The sequence below is a fragment of the Diadema setosum genome, chromosome 14, assembly GCF_964275005.1.
Source record: "Diadema setosum chromosome 14, eeDiaSeto1, whole genome shotgun sequence".
In the NCBI taxonomy this organism is placed as follows: domain Eukaryota; kingdom Metazoa; phylum Echinodermata; class Echinoidea; order Diadematoida; family Diadematidae; genus Diadema; species Diadema setosum.
Genome location: NC_092698.1, coordinates 24343066 through 24364120, shown reverse-complemented (window position 1 = coordinate 24364120; position 21055 = coordinate 24343066). Strand labels below are relative to the sequence as shown.

Sequence of the window (21055 nt, the reverse complement as noted above, 5' to 3'; positions counted from 1 at the left end):
CATGCCCACTTTTATTAGGATCTCTTTGTTTCACCTCGTTTTTGGATATCTCAGCCATTTCAAAACCGATTTTCATCAAATAAACTTTTGATACCCCTTAGAATTGCATGCTCTTTGACATCTCATAGAGCGGTTTCTGAATATCTCGCAAAAGGTTAAAAGCTAAATCCTCACCCCGACCAGAACTGTACACACCCATTATGTCGGTAACAAGTCGAGGGAATGTGCACTTTCCATGATAAACGAAATGTAAATATAATATCATATCGTAACTGGCTCTATGAGTTAGCATCAGAATAGTCTCGACAAGTCTAGTCTCAGTGAATACTATCAAAGTGGATATTAATGTTAGAACACTCTACTTCCACATTCTTCCATGGGCTCTTCATTAGAGAACAAAGGTTTAAATGACTAATATTTACACCACGAAGTGACTTGAGGTTGTGAAAGTATTGTCTCACAGTCACCATCAGTATGGGGCACGATTTAAGCTATCTATACGTGGGTATATTCGGCTCATGTCAGTCATTAAACAGTAATTCGGTGAAGATACTGCAAATCGTCGTCCCGCTTAGAGCATGAGAAATGAATCAAAATTGTAGTACCCAACACACCACAATACAGCTAGGTGTTATCAGATTCTACAGGCCTAGATGACAGAGTGAATGCACGGATGTATACAATTCAGGGACATAATACAATAACCTTTTTATAGGACCGTTCTTTTGTCATTTTTTTTTACTTTGCTTTATATCTTTTTTTATTTCTATATTTCTATTATCATCATTATTATCATTATATCATTATCATTATTATCATCATCATCAGTTATTCGGCATTTGCAAGACAATACAAATGATAACAGATAAACAAACAAAACAAGCGAAATATTACGACAGTTTCTTAAGGCAATTTTCAAGAGCAGGATATCGTAAACGATAAAAAACGAAGAGGAATATAAATTGCGTTATGTCAATGATAGCATGACTGAAATGTCAAGACACTTGCTAAGTTAGATAAAATTTACACATGATATCGATGAAGAAGTGTGTTTGCGTAGAAGCTAGACTTTCTTTACGGATTCTGGGCTAGACTGATTCGTTTTCAGACGTCATTTCCTGATGATAGAATTTCGGATCGAGGGGATTGTATATTCATTATTGCCGCTTCCATTTTAGTCTCGATGAATCGGGTGTGAGAGTGCAATGATGTTATTTCATCCTATCGTACTCCTAATGAACGATTATCGATAAAGATGTAGGTGACATTTGAAAATCTGGTAAGTGTGATTTTGATATGTTTAACGGAGGTGTAAGTCATCCTGGCTTGTTTACGTTATACGGGACTAAGAATCTGCATACTTTCAACACAGATAAATCACCATTTGAAAGACTTAAAAATCATCAGGTAATTGCAAAAAGAAAAGAAAAACCTGAGACAAGTTACATGCATCAAAACAACTGCAACGCTGCATTCCATCCACGTTGTCATATTACATTAGTGAGTGAATGGACAATCTCATTTCACCTCTGTGTTGTGCTATTAGTGAAAGCTGAAAAACACCACCGTGGAACTGTTATGATGGAAAATGGAAGCTTCAGATTCCAACAAAAGAATCCTACTGTCAAAATGAATTTGCACCCGTCCTTGTAACCTCACTGATCCTCAGATTCACCCACTAATTAGAAATTAGAGTGATCGGTGTTTGCATTACGATATCTGCGCCCTCGCAACCACGGGATTCAGAACTTAATGGAGGATTTAATAGCGTGGACCCCGAGCGTAGAGCGGTATGTGGTTACCGACGTAAACACAAGGTTTCCTTTGTTAGCATTCTATTGCCATCGGTTAGCCAATCGGAAAATCGATGAGCAAACAGGATAGACCGTTCCGTTAAGTAACTTCTCTTACTTGATGGGGAAATGCTTGTTGCGGTATGGATATACTATCGGATCTATGTTCTTGGAATGACTTATCTTTGGATATTGAGGAGAGTTGCATCGATCAGAAAATAGGTTGGAAAAAATAGGAGAGGATCACAGATATCATCAGTATTATCGATAACAATTCGTCTGGAATAGCCCTTCTTTACGTCACAGATTAGACTTCTAATTTCATTATTCGACTGGTCAACTGAGGAAACGAATTTTTGTTCTTGCTATTGCAATTTGTCCCCCAGTCTAGACATCTTTTCGTGGTCAACGACTAAAGCAGTATACAAAATTTAATTTCTTCCATTTTCATTTTGTTTCGCAAAGCGCTCTTGGGATGTCTCTGTGAAAGATATTATCCCAAAACTCTTTATCAAAGGGGACGAAAGTGCTATCAAAAGTCGAAAATATGTCCTGCAAACCCGGGAAACTTCACATTCGGCACTGGGCCGCGGAGGTGTCGGACTTCCATGGCCTGAAGCATGTTGCCGGCAACGGCGGGGCATTCAGACGGATCGTTTGGCTGCTACTGTTCTTACTCGCTCTAGGTTACTGTACCTACCAGTGCGCCCTGGTCATCATCAGTTACAGAATTCACAGTCACGTCACCAAGATCGACGTCGAATACGAGACCGAAGTATCTTTTCCCGCCATTACTGTCTGCAATTTTAACAAGTACCGCGAGTCTGCGTTCACCGAAGACGATATTAAAAATGTCGGTGTGCATTTAGGTGAGAATTCACAAAAAAACAGGGAATAGAGAAAATAGTTCAAAGCTTAATCAGTATTAATCAGTATTAAGCGTATTTCAGCAAATCTGCTGTGCATGATAGTTTGATTGATTGATTGTGTGTGTGTGTGTGTGTGTGTGTGTTGAGTATCTCTCTCTCTCTCTCTCTCTCTAACTACGTATGCTTACAATGTGTTCACATAGTAGACTATAATTATGAAAACGTTCGATTTATCAGTGTGAAGATTATTTCACACGTTCTGTTATTTTTCACGGCCAGTTCACATAGTATTGTCCTTATCAGATGAATGAAAGACAAATCGACAACTTGTACGGCTTTGAATCATGTTTTCTTTTCTTTTTTGATGATGGAAATAAATGAACTATTGAATTGAATTGAATAGTAATGTTCCGTTTCACACTATGAATTGATGATTGTGTTCACACTATGAATTGATGATTGTGTTCACACTGTTAAAAAGCTCGAATTTAACACTGTGAAAAGATTTCTCAGTGTGTTCACAATGTGTTAACACTGTGTTCTTTCCAACAGGGAAGTCTCAAACTCAATTTTTAAACTTGATAGTCTGAAGGTTTGCCCAAGACTTGCCTGGCCTAACGCTAAAGCAAATTGCATCAATGTCAACGACTTGCCTAAATACCTTATTGCTACAATTTTTGGCAAAATGATATATATCAACGGGAATGAAACCCAAATTAATCAATGAAGTAAATGCAAAAATATTAGTCGAACAGATCAGTAAAGATTGAAGAAATTCGGACAATAAATTTTGGAAGTTTAAATGCCATCATCGCTGGATATGAAGACGACCAGAAATCTTGGTGTCACAATATCACATCAATATAATAAAAATATAAAGAAAATTATTTTTACGTTACCAGCAAATTACGAAGGAGCACTTGGATCAACTCTCTTCAGATGCAGCGAAATAACATTTCCTTCAGTAGTATGTCAGTACAAAAAAAAAATTAAAAAAAATCTTTCTCATTTCTTGTGCGGAGGCAACCTTCAATTACTTCAATTATGTGTCTTATTGCTGGTCCTCAATTTTCATAACAACAACGTCACCAAATTGAAATGAGTTGGACAATGCACTCTAAGCTGGCAGTTCCGACAGGGTGACTTTCACTAAGATTTAAGCAAACGAACTTTGGTGTTAATCTAACAAATGTGGATTCTATTTTCGACAAAAATCATCATCATTTTACAGAATCATCACTGTTGTCCTTTGAAGCCCCTACTCGGTGGTGCATTAAAATTTAACATTTCCTCGCCCTTGATAAAGTCAAAGAAGAAGTTCATCAAACGGGACTAATGACTTTGACTAAAACCTTTCAATTTCGCAAAACATATGAAGGGTTTGATTGCAAAACAACTTAAGTCTATTCTTGTTAAAGGGGAATTCCAGTCCCAAAATAAGTTAGTCTGATACAAAGGAGTAAAATCTTACGAATTCAACGGTAAAAACTTTACTGAAATCGGATGAAAAATAAGGAAGTGATGGAATTTTAAAGTTTTGCTTATTTCTGCAAACCAGTTCTTGTACAGTAGAGGCCTGTGGATATGTGCAAATGAGTGAGCCGGCCATGTCATACCCTCACAATTTTCCATTGATCGTGTGCAAAAAAAAATGACGAAAATTCAATGTTTCTGTCATTGAAGTCTAAAACATGATGTTATTCCTGGTTTAATAACTTTAGAATAGAGGTCATTTAGATTTATCAGGATTTGAGCTTCTGGCATGATTCCGTTTGAATGAAAAACTGGAAATTCCAAAATTTTATGTACAAACAATATGTAATTGAAATTGAATTGTGAGGGTATGACATTCTCTCTTTGCAATTTGCATATTCATATTGACTGTTCAGTAACTGCTTCCTGAAAAATTAGCGAAAATTCAAAATGTCATAACTTCCTTATTTTTTACCCGATTTCGATGAAAATTTTACCGTTGAACTCGTAATATTTTACTCTTTCTTATCAGACTAACTTATACAGTATTTAGGCTGGGTTTCCCCTTTAAGTTGATATATCTCAGATTAAAGCTGCTAAAAAGAGAGAATGCTAGAAAATATATGGGATATATTTTACTCATAACTTCAAGAATATTCCTTGTTACGTTACAAGTGAAATATCACCGGAAATGTCTTATTTTCCTCTGTCTGATGATGAACTTACTTTAAAATGTTTAAAAACAGCACTTAGCCCACTTTGCAGTCAAACTCTTCGTATAATTGTATCTTTACGGCTGTGAAAACTGCACTTTCTGGATGATATCAGCGCACAAGATTGTAGAAACTGCCACTCAATGTTTCCCTGAGTACCCTGAATATCTTCAGAGTGCAAGTCAATTAGTTCACTGATCTTTTTTCTTCTTTTTTTTTTTTTTGGGGGGGGGGATAAAAAAGCGACGAATATTATCTGCGCATGAATGACATCTAACCTAATAAAAAAGTCAGTTGCATCTCATAATACTCCATACAGTTTTAATAATTATCATTTGCACATGTATATATACATATACCGTATGTACAAATAAATATATATTCTTATCAATTTCAGATATTTACTGTTATCGAATCTGGTGTGAACAAAAAAAAAAACGTGATTAAGATTTATGTGGTAATTTAAATGATGTCCTCAGAAATATTTCTTGTCATGTAATGAGTGGAGTATCATTATAAGACTATTTTTCTCTATCTGATAAGGACCTTACCTTAAAAGGTATTTAAACTCTTCATGAATTATATAACATATTAGTTATGTGCATATCGGTTATTATCGTTGTTATTATTATCATTATCGTTATTATTGTTATAATTTCTATCATTCTTATCATCCTTATTAAACATTTTTGAAAATTGGTAAACTGATGGCAACACGTAAAGCCTATTGTTAACTTATTTAGCCACTTCGGTCGTGTATTATTACTCAAGGCTATTTTAGCGTTATTTCACACGATTAAAGAGTGGGCATTCTCATTATCTTCTCATTAATGTGTCTCCTTTAATCCTGAAGATGTTATAGCAGATGTGACTGCAACACAAGAGAAATCTACAGAATTGATTCTTAAACCTGCCAGACCGCGGTAGTCTATACTTGTAGTTATGGCAAAATATAGCAGACGTCAAATTGACAAAATTGAGAAAGGGGAAAACATCGACAAATAGCAGACTTGTTGTTGGTTTGGTCTCCCCATTAAACCAAACTAAAATATTTGTTTATGATTTTTTTTTTCATTTCAATGGGATTCACCCATTATAAGCAGTTAAAGTAATTGCGAGTGCAAACGGTTACAGCTCGTAATTCCGAAGGTTCGTTATTCCGAAGGCTCTTCAGTCCGAAGATTCCTTATTCCGAAGATTCGTTTTTCCGAATTTCTTTTTCGGATGAACAAATCTTCAGAATAACGAACCTTCGGAATAACGCCACAAATGTTCGGATTAACGAACCTCTAGGTATAGGGAATTTGCGTGTTTCGGATTAACGAACCTTCGGAATAACGAACCTTCGGAATATCGCACCTTCGGAATAACGAACAGCACCCATGCAAACATCATTGTAATGACAGAAGATAAAGTAGATCACAATGGGAAATGCAAAGCACAATGATAACCTACTTCAAACGTATGTAACAATGAAAGCGAAATAAATAGTACTGCATAAAAATGAAGAGAAAGTTGACGGGGAAAAGGTGTAGTACGGCCGTTATAAGAAACAATGTCGTCAGATGATTTTTTTTAAGCACATGCGTAAAGCATAATTCATTCTTTTGGAGCCTTAGGATCACATCATTTCAGCATTAAGGTATGATGTGGATTATCACAACATTTTGCACACACACACCCACACCTACCTTTGTCTAACAATTCCTTATGCATACTAGAGCATAATAACATCCACCTGCTGGGTATAGAAGCATCTTATATAGTGTAGTATCAGTTCTACTCAACTACAATCAATAAAAACAAGCTTCCAGGGGAGAGACAGAAACAGTTATAGATATAGATTCAGAGAGGGAGGGACGGCGCGCGCAACTTCGTACATTGTACCTATCTCCGTCTTCCAAGGCGTGCAAGCTGCAGCCCTGAATCAATCATCAGACAAAAGGATTATCGATTTTATACTTCCTTCTCTCACAGTAGGCCTAATACCTGGCACAAAGCTAACCTCATTGCATTTTTCTCCTCGTACCCAGTATCCAATGTATCTTTCTCCATTTCCAGTATATATATATATATATATATATATATATATATATATATATATAACCCGAATGTTACACTCCCGAGTTCATAAATAAAGAATATCACACCTGGGATTAAGTTTTGACAAAATAATCCAATGACAAACTTTATTAGCTTGTCTGTCGTTCAACAAAGTACATCATTCAATTCAATTTGTTCACAGACTCAATTGTAACCTTTGTTACATTAGCATGATTAAATATTTGACAGTGTATGGCAATGATCCGACTCGTTGCTGTCTCTCTCTTTCTCGCCGGCTATCCTGTCGACGAGCCCAGAGTAGTCGCAAACCAGTCGTACACGGTAGCTGTTGCAATGCTCAGTAGCTGTCAGTCACGCTGAACCAAGCGAAGGCTGGCCAAAGCTCTCATCCAAATATGTATCTAGTCAAAAGAGTTTACAAGACACAGGACTTTCCTAATATAGTGTCTTTCTGATCAATAGTATTTCTTCAGGAGTATGGAAGTCCACTCCAATATCTGATCTGATACATTGCCTTTACATACTTGCCTCACAAACCTATATGAGCGCAGTAGACAATACAGATATAAATTCCAATCGCATACATTCAAATGTTTGTCAATTCACTTTGACATATAACAAGTGCTTATACGGTCAATGTAGCTTCTCAAACTTCAGTTTAACATTTCAACGTTCTGAATTATATGCAACACTGCTGCCACAAATAAAGCTTTGATCTATCTGATCGACTGGCAGTATAGTTGCTTCATCTGGGGTCATCATTTAACATTTGTGACTCCAATTCAAATCTCACAATTTGAGTAGAAATAGCGCTCCACGCACACAATAATTACACTGGGCAGTTGTACACTTCACCACGCATGTACAGTTCACATGTATACATTTAAAAGAGCATGAATATCTCCATTCATATATTCACAAGCGCACAGCTATTCCTCACATTTAGTTCTTTGCAAGGTTCTTCACATCTAGTGGCTAGTCCTCCCCTCTAGAGTTTCACATTCCACATTTCAATAGTGCAGTGACCTCTACCACTCACAGCGAACGGTCAGTTGACATAAATCTGTCAATCCAGACGAGGGGGGGGGGGGTGCTCATTGTAGACCTCAATGTTTACGAGCATAACCTCACTTTCTCCGAGTGTGAGGGTCTACAAGGCATTTCAATATGCATGTATGCAAACATCTGACTTCTAATTCCAAGTCAGCTTCCCAATTTTGTCTGCCTGTTAATGAACTTTAGTGTATACATAATCATGTCCATTCATAAAACATTCAAAGCGCAAATGCCTTGAGGTACATTGCAATATATCTTCAAATAATATACAAGCATCAATCATCGATCATCAGTATACATTTAGCATAACATATACTAGCTCCGGAATTTATATACATGATATCAGAGTCTTCTTCTTAACAAGCAACCTCCGTGTCTATTGATTGGGGTTCATATTTAACACTCTCCAATGCAATACTTAACATGAGAAGTACAATGACTTACCTAGTCAAAAGAGCCAACACTCGTTTTCACTACAAGTTGCTCCACACGGCAGTCAGTGGATGTACGTGCCACAACCAGTTGTATCACAGGCACATAAAACTTGTATATAACAATACAGCTGATGCTTATGAGGGTTTATCAATATTTTGTGGTAACCTCTCAGCAGATGAACGTGTGAGAAAACTTTCTGGATCACACAGTCGATGTAACAAGCAAAGTGGATGCAGGCCTCAAAGCGCTGGCAGGAAGCAGATATGCCTATTTGCTCCAAAGCTATGGGCTTTTATACTTTTCTAACTTTATGTAAAATGTTTATATTACAAACTTTCTCGAGAAAATCAGAAACTTCCAGGAAGTTAACTGACCAGCAGAATATCATTGGTTCATGTGTCTATGACATCATTCAAAGTCTGCCTCATTGGCTAGAGGTCACTCATTCCCCTTGACTTCCAGGAACATTACTGACGTACTGACCATCCACTTGGCCAGACAAAGTCTTAACATTGACCAAGGGCAGTAACGACAGGCTTTCCAGTCACTCTCAAGCCTTCTAGCTACAGGGCTTTAAAGTTGCACTCCTGTGACCTTGGTCACTAGAGCTGCTGCCTAACCAGCATAGCTATATAACACATTGTTTATACTCATGCAAACACTGATCTAGTTAACATACTAGACAAATCATATATCAGAATCATATAAGCACTCAATTAGAATATAGAGACATAATTATATCTCATTTGCATAAATGATGTATTAAACATAACCACTGCACATACACATTTCTTATGCTGAAGTGCGTGGATCACACTTTGTTCTGAACATATGACATGTCAAATAATAATCTTGCAAACAGTCATACCCTTACAGCCATTGATAATATATAGCACAACAGTATCTGTAATATATAATGTAACACAGGTAGAGTAAATCTATTAATGTATGGAGTTACTATACTTTAAGGCACACGCAGAGCCTAAACAGTTCATTGGAAATGGGGGGGGGGGGCATCTGAGAAGAAAGGAATAGGAGAAGACAGAATTTGGGCTAGACCGGCATTCTACGTCATTGTCGCAGAAGATGTGGGTCTACAGTTAGAACCAGTCCACACTGTATAGGCTTTGCCCATGGTAGGACAGTATCCCTAAATCCCAAAGCAACTACTACTTTGTCCTAGCGAGAATGACCTTCCTCTTCTGAGACATGGTCCTTTCGTTTCTCTTGATGTGCCTACACACCAACAAGGGGAGGGGTGCTTAAAACAATATCCCTAGACTGGCTAGCTTGCTCCATCCTTGAGTTTTATTACACCTACATAGTCTAACACCAGCAGGGGCATTCCACAGGGCTTGACCAGTCTCAATACACACAGGCTTACCATTGGACATTGGCTACTAGGGTCAAAGGCTGGAGGGGGAATCTTAAGACTAATCTTGGGGTTACTAGTACACTGGTCGAGGGGTTGTTGGAAAACAGGTGGGGTACGGACGTCAGAGGAGGGATGAATGGAGGGGGTGGTGATAACAGTGACCATGGGTTTTCCAAGGAAGTAGGAATCTAGTCTGACGACATTTCTGGAGAAATCTTAGTAACCCAAATTTTGGTGGGGTTACATATATATATATATATATATATATATATATATATATATATATATATATATATATATATATAATATATATTATATATATATATATATATATATATATATATATATATATATATATATATATGTAATATAATATATATATATATATATATATATATATATCAATACTGTATCATATATATATATATATAAATATAAATCAATATTAATATGTTATATATATACATGCATATATATATTTCAATATAAGGTGAAATATTATGACATACATTGGCAGTGAAAATAATGAAACAATAGTAGCAGTATAATATAATGATATACATAAACAATAAAAGCGGTAATGTTTGCAATGAAATCATTCGAAATACATCAACCAACAAAATTGGTCGAACCGTATAAAGTCAATTTTATACGGTTCCACCAATTTTTTTTTCTATTTTCTATTTCTCAAAATTGTCTTGGTTACAGGGTTATGAAAAAAATGCTATGTTAACAGTAAATGAATGGAAAAAGAATGAGAACCTTCAATGAAAAGAAATAGTTATGTAATTAATCAAGAAATTAAAACATGATCAAGATTGGGATAGTACCGAACAGCACTTATAGGCCCCTTCCGAGTATCCTTTTCGTGCAGAAGCGTTCATATTATAACACTCTCCACCACCCCCCTCTCTCTCTCTTTCTTCTTGATGACATCATCTGTGAGAATTACATGCAGTTCAGCCCTAGGAATTACGATGTCTCTTCCAATGATTTCCCAATAATGTTGCACAAAATAATAATGCATTGTGTTCAATAGTATAGCTACAACACTTTTCTAACCAATCTAGTTAGTTGCAATTTATGGCGATATATTTCAGGGCTTGAATATAGTCATAAATATTGTCAAGAAATAAGGATAATATTGGAAAGCCGCCGACATTACATTAAGTCGATTAGTGTGCCGCTAGAAACTACATTGAGCCACTGGTATATAGATCATCTTGAATTTTGATTCTTGTTTTCACTTTTTTTTCTAATCAATCGAAATCTTTGCCCTACTGAAATCTAATTGGGAAAGTGGCAATTTATTGAGAAAAATTAAGCAAATATTGACTTCCCGATTCGGGCATGCATCGCTTCCCGCGGTGGCGAGCCGGGCGTTCTAGTGTAGGCGAGAGAGTTTATACGTGGGATGATTGCTATAGTGGCGCAATGGAATTATGGTAGTGCCAACACGAAACGGGCATAATTCATGGACCTATTTATGCACGGTGAATCGAAGCCACATTTGGAGTAACATGTCTATTTTACGTGTCAGAGACTAGAAGCACCCCGCAACGATGCAGAATCCATGGGGGGGGGGGGGATAGTGAGATACAATAACTATCAAGCATCCATTCTTGATCGTCACATAATCCCTTTTTCCCTGTTTGCTTGACGCCCATGTTTAAAAGAAGACAAAGTTTTTAGTTTCATAACTTCAGCAGTAAAGGAGAGAAAAATAGTTATCCTGCCGATGTGTACTCAGGTAATGCGAATTACATATTCTTGCATATCCCTTTAATCTCATGTGCAACATAATATAGACCCAAACCAAGATATACCAACCTAGTTAAAAATCATGTACGTCATACATGTCTTAACATGATTATCGACAGGTGCATAAACATAAGTCATATTTGAATCACTGGTGATCATTAGAGTAGACAAGGTTAGTTCAGACCTGATTTGATTTGATAAAATAAACTCACGGAAATATGATTGCTGACGCTGGTGAACCTTTTTCGTTTATAATCGTTTCCAGCAGTCAATTTGTTTATTTGTTGGCCATGTTGTTGTTTTTTTCCTTCTTCGGAGTAAGAGAAGGAGGTGTTTACATGTATCATTCCTTGCAATACACAGGAAAAAATAGAGGTCCATAGAACAGCTCATTTTCGTCTTTGATGATAAATTCCACTAAGAGACTTTCGTCATATTTCTAAATCATGATAAGAATTGTGTCTTTTTAAGTGGTACCATGTCATTTTAAATTTATTGGCCTGCTTTCAATGACATTGAGGAATGTGTCATTCAACCTGGGTCAGGTCTAGTTTGTATCATTCAGTTAGAGCTTCGTTGAAAGAAATACCGATGATGAAAGTTTGGAAAAACTTTCTGGCGACAGAGGGAAATCTTTGTTCTTAGGTTCGTAACTTGCAAGTTGTTAAAGTTGTAAAGTTTTCAAGTAGTACAATTGGGGGGGGGGGGCATTTTGCACATCTAGCTCTGATGTGCTAGGATGATTCTAGTATCTTTTTCTTTTCTTTTATTTTTCAGGCATCATTGACGAAGATCATGACCTGATATACCCCAATCTCTATACCGACGAGTTCCGTGACTTTCTGGATAACGTGAACTGGACGGCGGTCGATGAAGACAGCGATTACAACATGACGGAGTTCACCATGCGAACTGGACACCAAATTGAGGACGTCGTTGTCTCGGTAGGCTACCTCTGTACATATACGACAGGATTACCGGAAACATGCATTCTTATATTGAGTATAATTATGAACAATAAGCAGATTGGGTATACTACTTGAGGGGGTTCCCCATACGTAAATCGGATTGGTTCGCTGCTGCTCATAACACTATTGCTGATACAAATCACCCGAATATCGCTCAGTAGATAAATCTATGCAGAATACAAAGTAAAAGAATAGACATCGTAGAATAGAAAAAGCGAAATATCTCCACCCACTGAAAGTCAGTATCCAACTAAATAAACAAAGCTTTTAAACTAGCATTCTGAAGAGGACTAAAAATAACAAATAGCTATCGAGAAGAACTAGATTCAGACTGTGTGTAGGGGGGGGGGGGAGTGTGAAGATTAGTAATCAAAAGTAAGCAAACAACGGCCATCCACAGCACAGTGACTCGAGATGAAATATTACAAAGGCCTTCTTATATGGCACGATTTAATGCAGGATGCAATACTATAATGTATTAACAGCAACCAACTCGATGACTTTTAATTGACATGAAGAATGCAAAATCTGCATTTCTTTATTTTGTCTCTTTTTATAAATGAAACCTATATTTAGGAGGATCATGTTGGGAAGTGATATAAAGTTGAATTGAACAGAAATTGAGGATGTATATTACCTATTAGTAACATAATCATTCTTGTAAGCGCGTATTATCTATCTATCTATATATATATATATATATATATATATATATATATATATATATATATATATATATACATACATATATATATATATATATATATATATATATATATATATATATATATATATATATATATATATATATATTCCTTGCTCTGAAGAAGAAAAAATAAAATCGGTGTTTATTTGAAAAGTAGAGTTCCTGCTCGTACATCTAACTGACCATCGCCCTCACTTTTGTCCCTCTTTCTTTCCTTCTTTTCCTTCTCCTTCCATCCCCCCCCCCCCTTTTTCTCTCTCTCTTGCTATCTTGACACCAAAGTGTGACTGGGATGACCAAGAGTGTGAGGATGGCGCCCTCACATCTGTGCTAACCCATCTCGGCAATTGCTTCACCTTCAACGCCCAAACGGATGAATCGGACAAGGAGAACTGGTTCGTGTCGAAGAGTGCAGGAGCAGGTACAGTAAAATCACACGTCCTCGGCCCTTTTTTTGTGTACCCAGGCTGGTGCCTTCACCTAGATCTTTAGCCATCGCTTCTATACCTATCCGTTCGTGCAATAAACAACAATAGGCAGCTTCAGATCTGCGACGCTGATGCTACGACGCGCCTCCCTAATTGAACAATAAATCAACTTTGGGAACAGATATCTCGCACATGCGCAGAGCATATTATATATTTTTTAATTCTTTTTCTTTTTAATAGGAGTATCACGGTAGTAGTGTCGCAGATCTAAACTGCCTAAATGTCAATTAGGTACTCATCACGTGGTTTACGGTTGATTTATCAGGTGGTCTGATCTACCTATTTTGTAGGGGAATTAATCTCGTATAGTGCATTCACTCGAGATCCTTTGTCAACGCAACAGACTTAGCAATTGGCGCAGCAAATTACATGAGAAAAACCAACAAACAATGATAGAGTCGAGATGAGAGGCAAATGCCCTTAATATAGATGCTTTGTACTATTCACACAATATTCATACATTACACGGCTTTCACATAAATTGAAGTTTCCATGTCCTTGTATGTAGACCTTGTCTCCAAAGGTAATTTATTGATGCTTGTATGATACCTCTGGCGTCACCTGTGCTATTAAGTCTTTCGCAGAATGATATATGTATTGAAATCATTCACACATTCACATCTATGTACGTGTATATCCTGATTATATCGATAATGTGCGTAGGTGTATTGAATAATTTATGAGTACATTGTTTATAGGTAGATGCCCAATTCCAAATCAGCATATACATCATTATTATTACGATAATGCGTATTGCATATAAATATCTAAGAGTGTATAGGTATGCCCATGCCCGATTTCAAATTAGCATTTTTCATAGATTGATTGATTGGTTTCACACCTTTTTTTTTTTTTTTGTCCGCGATGGAAATTATTCGTACATTGAAACTGCAAAAATATGTACGAAATACATTGCAAGTACACCCAAAGATCTTGCACAAAGCGCAAATGTACTGTAACATTAATTGACATACAACTTCACGTACACCGTAACGTATTGCATAACCCGACTTTTACAACTGAAACAATAACTATTTATATCTTTCTATACAATCATTATAGGGTATATATACATGATTACATTTTGTAAACAAAAAATAATTTCACCGATATGTAGTGGAATCACAATAGTCATGTTCCTTTTCTGTGATTTTCCCTTTGTGTGTGTGTGTGTGTGTGTGTGTGTTTTTTTTCCTTTTCAGCGAACGGGTTGCGTCTGGTGCTGGACCTAGAGACGCCCGAGTACACGCCTTCCAATGACCTGGACGGCGGGGCCTCTGATGCCGGTTTTCGGGTGATGCTCCACTATCCGACTGAACCTCCGTATCCGAAGGAGCTCGGTTTCTCTGTTGCCCCTGGCATGCACACGACGGTTTCCATGCGATACGAACATGTACGGGAATCGCTATAGCGGTGTCTTTTGTTCAATTCAATTCAATTCAATTCAATTCAATTCAATTCAAGTCAATTCAATTTAATTTCAATTTAATTCAATCAAATGTTAGTTCCAATATATCACATTTTTGCCGATACAGTCACAAAAGAATACAATGCAAAAAAAAAAAGCTATCTGTTCAAAATTGTTCGTTTGTACGCTCAAATAATAAGGGCTTTGCGAATCTGCTTGAAGGTGACGTTGTTTGTTTATTCATCTTTATGTCTTCTTCATCTTAACATGAAACTAATAACGATGTGTTGGATGCAATATTTTTTTTTTTTTTTTTTTTTACCATTGATGTATCAAGATGGTGGAAATTAAAAAGAAGAAACAAACATGAAGAGGTCGAAACATGATACCATGTTATAACGTATCATGATTTTATCCCAATCATTTCATAGCGCCGCGCCGTGAGTACCTTCAAGACCTTCTTAGGTGGAATGAGTGTTTTAGAATAGTCCACTTTTATTATATGTGTTGTCAGCAAATCTTTATTCTGGGCAATAGGGAGTTTTCACAAGCACGACGCGGCCGGAAGTTGAGCGTGTCGTGTGCAAAATTTGCTTGTGCGCATGATCAGATCCGAGAAACGTCCCGTCCTGGGGAAAACGAGTACAGTACTCGGCCAAAATAGCATTCGGTCCACAGAACTCAGAGTTCTGCGGTTCGGTCCCGATGCTGGTCAGGAGTCAGTCAGCCAGCCAGCCAGCCAATCAGCGATCTTGTCCCCACGCCTCTGTTCCAACAGGAAAGCGAAACTGCTTAGATATGGGGACGGGAGTAGGAAGTTTTCGCTATACGAACACGACGGGAAGACCGAGAATACGCAGAAGCAATCAGCTGTGACAGTCCCCGCACTCGGACTCCCGTCCCCATACCAGTAAGCAGTTTCGCTTTCCTGTGCAGGACGGAGGCATGGAGACAAAATCGCTGATTGGCTGGCTGGCTCATTCCTGGCTGGCTGGCTCATTCCTGCCCAGCATCGGGAATGGACGCTATTTTGGTCGAGAACTGTTCTCGTTTTCCCCAGGACGGGACGTTTCTCAGATTTGATCATGCGCAGAAGCAAATTTTGCACACGGCTTACACACTGAACTCCCGGCCTCGTCGAGCTTGCGAAAACTCCCTATTATCTACGGGACGGAGGACAGGTGGATAGAGACATAGAATAGATGGATAGAGGAGAGAAAGAGAAAGAGAGACAGAGAAAGAGAAGTTTTGACATGAATATAATGACTGTGAAATTCCTCTCGCAACATTTATTGAAACAATGTTGCATACCCATGTCATTTCTTCTCATGTCTAAAAGCCAACCAAGATATATGAACCAAAATAAAGTTTGAAGACTGAAGAAAAAAAGGAGTACTAAACAGAACAGATTGAAGCTGAAATGAAATGCCTTGTTCAAATTGACCTTCCTCTCATTCAGAGCAAAGATTATGCTTACAAAGTTTCCTTTAAGATCAAGACAAATGAAAGTAATTTCACATAATGTTTACGTTCTTCATATTCACATTAGATGACGCGAATACGGCCTTACTTCTCGGTGGTTTTGGAGGATATGAAGTTAATCAAATTAAACCCGTAAAGCGAAGGGAAACGAAGTTCTATCTCGGCTTTCGGGAAGTCAATGGGAAGAGTGTATTGTCTTCTTGTTGGTGATGCTGATGCGTACATGACGATAATAAGCACATGTCTCCCTCATCTTTCAGATCACAAGCTTGGCGCCGCCGTTTTCGACCTGCGAGGATGAGGGTGCCGACATCATCACCCATTTCGACCACTACTCGCTGCAGGCGTGTCGCATCGAGTGCGAGACGCGGGTGGTGCTCGCCGAGTGTGGCTGCCGCCTGCCCGAGCAACCCGGGGACGAGGAGGTGTGCGGCCCGGCGGAGACGCACGAGTGTGCCCACTCCACGCTCAGTAAGGAACGGGCTTAATGGAGCCCTCTAGATGATTTGTAGACAATTTATCTATCTATCTATCTATCTATCTATATATATATATATATATATATATATATATATATATATATATATATATATACACACACACACACACACACACACACATATATATATATATATATATATATATATATATATATATATATAATAAGAGGTTATCACTGGGTCAGAGTTTCAGAAGTCAGGGTGATTGGGATGAAAAATAAGAATGCTTTCAAAAATCGAAACAAGTAAAAATGAACGAGGATGCATGATTGCGCGCCCAAGGAAGTAGAATGAAAGAAAAAAGCGTGCATACAGTCTACACAGGTAAACTTGTAAAGCGAGTTGTAATGTATTGGAAATACATAGCTGCATTCCTGGAAAATATGAGTCTCTTATGCAATCATTCTTTTTAAGTGTATTATTATATCATGTTTTGTGCCCCCACTCGTCTCTCTCTCTCTCTCTCTCTCTACTTTTGATATGTGTTTTCCATTTGTCGTTCAGGAGAATTTATAGCGGGAACGCTGGATACGGACGAAACGTGCGAGTGCAAATCGCCGTGTATATTCGAGAACTACCCGTTCACGGCAACCCAGTCCAAATTGCGTTCTTCTTTTCTGGAGAAGCAGTACAGCAATTCGTCGAACAATTTCACCACAGAATACATCGAGTAAGAGAACATTTCCTTGGAACATATCTTTGTCTAGAATGGGTCGTGATTTCCAGAGGCCACAAAAATCACAAATGTTGTTTTATGCCATACACCTGAATGTCGTGTCATCTTAAATTGTAGATAATTGTCTAATTTCATGGTCGGAGCGGACGTCATTTTAATAGTTTTAATATCAAATTGTCGGAAAAATAGAGAATGTTATTTAAAACGCTATACGTGATAATTTCTTTTTTTCTAAAAGATGAAAAAAAATCTTAAAAAGAAAAAAGACGCAAACACTTGCAACTACAAATAAACATACTCTCGTGGTGGATGTGCGTATTTCAAGCTAAGTTCAAAAATTGTATACACGCATACACACACATTATGCGACATAATGTAATAGGGCATGATCTTGAATGCACATGCTGGATTATATGCACGACAAATTTAACGCATGATTGCCCATAAAGTGCATTTTTATTTCATGGGGGCCGAAAGCCAGTGCAAGGTAAACAAGATGACTTATTCCATTTTTTTAACACGGAATTGCCCGTGCAATACTAAAAAATATCATCATGACGTGCCATAGAACAAAATTAATGAATGCCACGCATAGATATAATATAACATTCATAATTATGTATGCATGTATATCATCAATGTATTACTGTCCATTTGTACATACTATTATGCCTGTTGTGTATGAGTATTAATAGAGACATATTAAATATAAATCGAGCTTTCATCTCAATTCTTCTTTCCAACCTTTCAGCAACAACATTGCAATAATAAGTTTCTACTACGAGGCCCTTAACTACGAGACCATTGAAATGCTGCCTGAGTACACGCTCCCTACTCTTTTAGGTAAGATACCTGTTTATCATATTTATCAATGTGTACGTATTTCAATATGATCATCTTAACAACAACTGTATCAGCAACAAAAATGAATGACAGGGCAATTAGACCCATCTAGGAAAGATTCCCGCTTTGAAAGATCGCTGCATATAGATAACCTTTTACCAGCGGATACATGTACACATGAAGCATTTTAGGATACGTCATAGATGCATAAGCGTTTATCTTGAAGTCGTCCCTTACTATCTGCGTGCCACGTTAATTTTCTGTCTATAGGTTTGTTTGAAATTTGTGCACATTAGACTCGTTGGTACGTAAGGGGTTAAAGGCAAAATTTACCATTTTGCAGATGAAACAAAAACCCGGCATTGGTGCTTTACAATAGTTCTAAAATGTGAGTTAGAGGTAGAAACAACCACTGTGAAAATATGAATCTGTAAAATCGATGGTAAGTATTGTTAAATATACAAAATGTGATCAATAGTTATAATAAAAAAGGCTTCCAGACTAAACCCTCCAGAGTTACGGTTTCATGAGAAAAATACAGATATCTCCTCATATTTTAGGCTCTATCGCGAAAATTTATATGTAATATTATATATATATAGAATGTTTTGTGCTACAACAGACAAACTCATATGCAATATAATGTCATATCTTTAAAAAAAAAATGTTTAAAATGACTGTTCCCAAAGGTAAACAGGACCTAATCGATTTTACATGAAGTGCGTATTAATACCAAAACGATTTCGTATATTAGTTTGAACAATCTTTCAGAATCTTTACATGTTTGATCACGCAAAAGGTAGCGCTTAGATAGTAAAATGTCCCGATGCTTTGGTCATTACGTCTAATGGATAAAGAAGGGTTCAAAATACAAAACAATACAGACAAAAACTGGTTTTAAACATTTTTTTTTTATTTCGCAGTTCCATGAAAAATAACGAAAAGTTTTATCCATTATCAAAAATGAAACACTATCGAACTATAAGTAAACGCTTACGTTCTGAAGGAAAGTTATTACATCTTTTCAACAAACACATTCTTGGTATACTCTATAGTCATCTACCTATTATATAATTCAATTTGTTTCTAGCAACTCTTAAACAGCCAGATTGACTGAAGATTATCCCTTATGCATACTTTTATATTTTGGTATACAACCACATTTAGTCTTTCAAAACAAAACTGTACAATGTCACGGCAAACTTAGCCGCCAACCTGAACCATATGTGATTGATCAAATTGGTAAATACAGTTGGAAAATCTTAGCACTTTAGTAAATTTGATTTTTTTTTTATTGTCTTTGTTGTTGTTGCTGTTGATGTTGTTGTTGCCTTTTTGTTTTGAGGGTTTGAAACTTGAGAAAATACACTTATGAATTTGATCTTATTTCTTTCTCCCGGGACCTTGTGTACTTTAGTCACTGATGATTGTTAGCATCGAGAATCGTATATCCTGACTACGAAACGTTTGCTTACACTATTTCTTTGTCTGTGTCTTGTTTCAAACAGCCGTGATTGGCGGCAACATGGGCTTATTTCTCGGAGCGAGCGCGCTGACAGTGGTCCAATTCGGCGAGTACATCGTCGACGAGATTAGCGGCTGGTGCGTGTGCGGGAAAAAGAAAAACAACGCGAAAGTCAATGGCGAAACCGCGAAAGTCGAACCGGTACAAACCGTCAGCGCCAAGGACGCGTGGAGTGACGGAAACGTTTGAGCAGTCGTCTGCAAAGTTTTTGGACCTTCTTGCAGCCAATGTGTATTGTTTGATCTCTTTCTGGACTGTACTCTACCGTGTGGACTATCATGTTGGTTATCAGCCACTTAATCAGTGTCTGATTTGCAAGAGAAAATATTCTTAGAAGCCAAAGATGGACGAAATCTTCGATGGATGTGAACAAACAATCAAAATAAAGCATTCCATAAGATATATCATCAGACGTGATGTTCATTGTGAGACCATGGACTTGTATAATATGACTGTGTACACGGTGGTATGGTTTGAGTAGTAATTACGCGCATACATATATAATTACAAAAGTTGAAATAAATGTCCCTGTAACTAGCTGCAAAAGAATTGATCAGTACTCCTTGTCCCTCGTCACATCACGAATAATTTCCTCTAAACCAGTTACAATTGGTATTCAGATGTCCCAGAGAATCTAGTTCGGATCTAGTTATCTCCCCGTAGACATTAAATCAGTGGAATGATGTTGCAGTAATGCATGAATAATGTTTAAATAATAACCTAGTTGTGTGTGTGTGTGAATGGGGATATGGCACTGACGGCATGCATATTACCTTCACGATGTATGTAAAGCAGTGGAATTGACATGCTAAAGAATATTTTGCATTTCATTTTATTTGTTATTAGTAATTTTTATCTCAGAAATCTGATATTAGTCGGGTAAATCCTACTTACTGATGCCAGGAATGCACCGTGATGTA

At 37.3% G+C, this 21055-nt stretch overlaps 1 protein-coding gene across 1 annotated transcript; it reads left to right on the top strand.

The window, feature by feature from the left end:
- Positions 1-2340: 2340 nt before the first annotated feature.
- Positions 2341-20324, top strand: LOC140238236 (acid-sensing ion channel 1C-like). The gene is made up of 8 exons (XM_072318172.1): positions 2341-2662; positions 12317-12483; positions 13496-13634; positions 14904-15094; positions 16852-17062; positions 17596-17761; positions 18519-18610; positions 20119-20324. Exons 1-8 carry the CDS (start codon positions 2341-2343, stop codon positions 20322-20324), a joined length of 1494 nt encoding a protein of 497 aa, XP_072174273.1.
- Positions 20325-21055: the final 731 nt, after the last annotated feature.

Bases quoted from the DNA above. Each gene is read 5' to 3' on its own strand.
- LOC140238236 (XM_072318172.1), top strand. From the start codon at position 2,341: ATGTCCTGCAAACCCGGGAAACTTCACATTCGGCACTGGGCCGCGGAG. The intron at 12,484-13,495 runs GTAGGCTACCTC...TTGACACCAAAG, and splicing joins TTGAGGACGTCGTTGTCTCG to TGTGACTGGGATGACCAAGA. The intron at 17,762-18,518 runs GTAAGAGAACAT...CCAACCTTTCAG, and splicing joins TTCACCACAGAATACATCGA to CAACAACATTGCAATAATAA.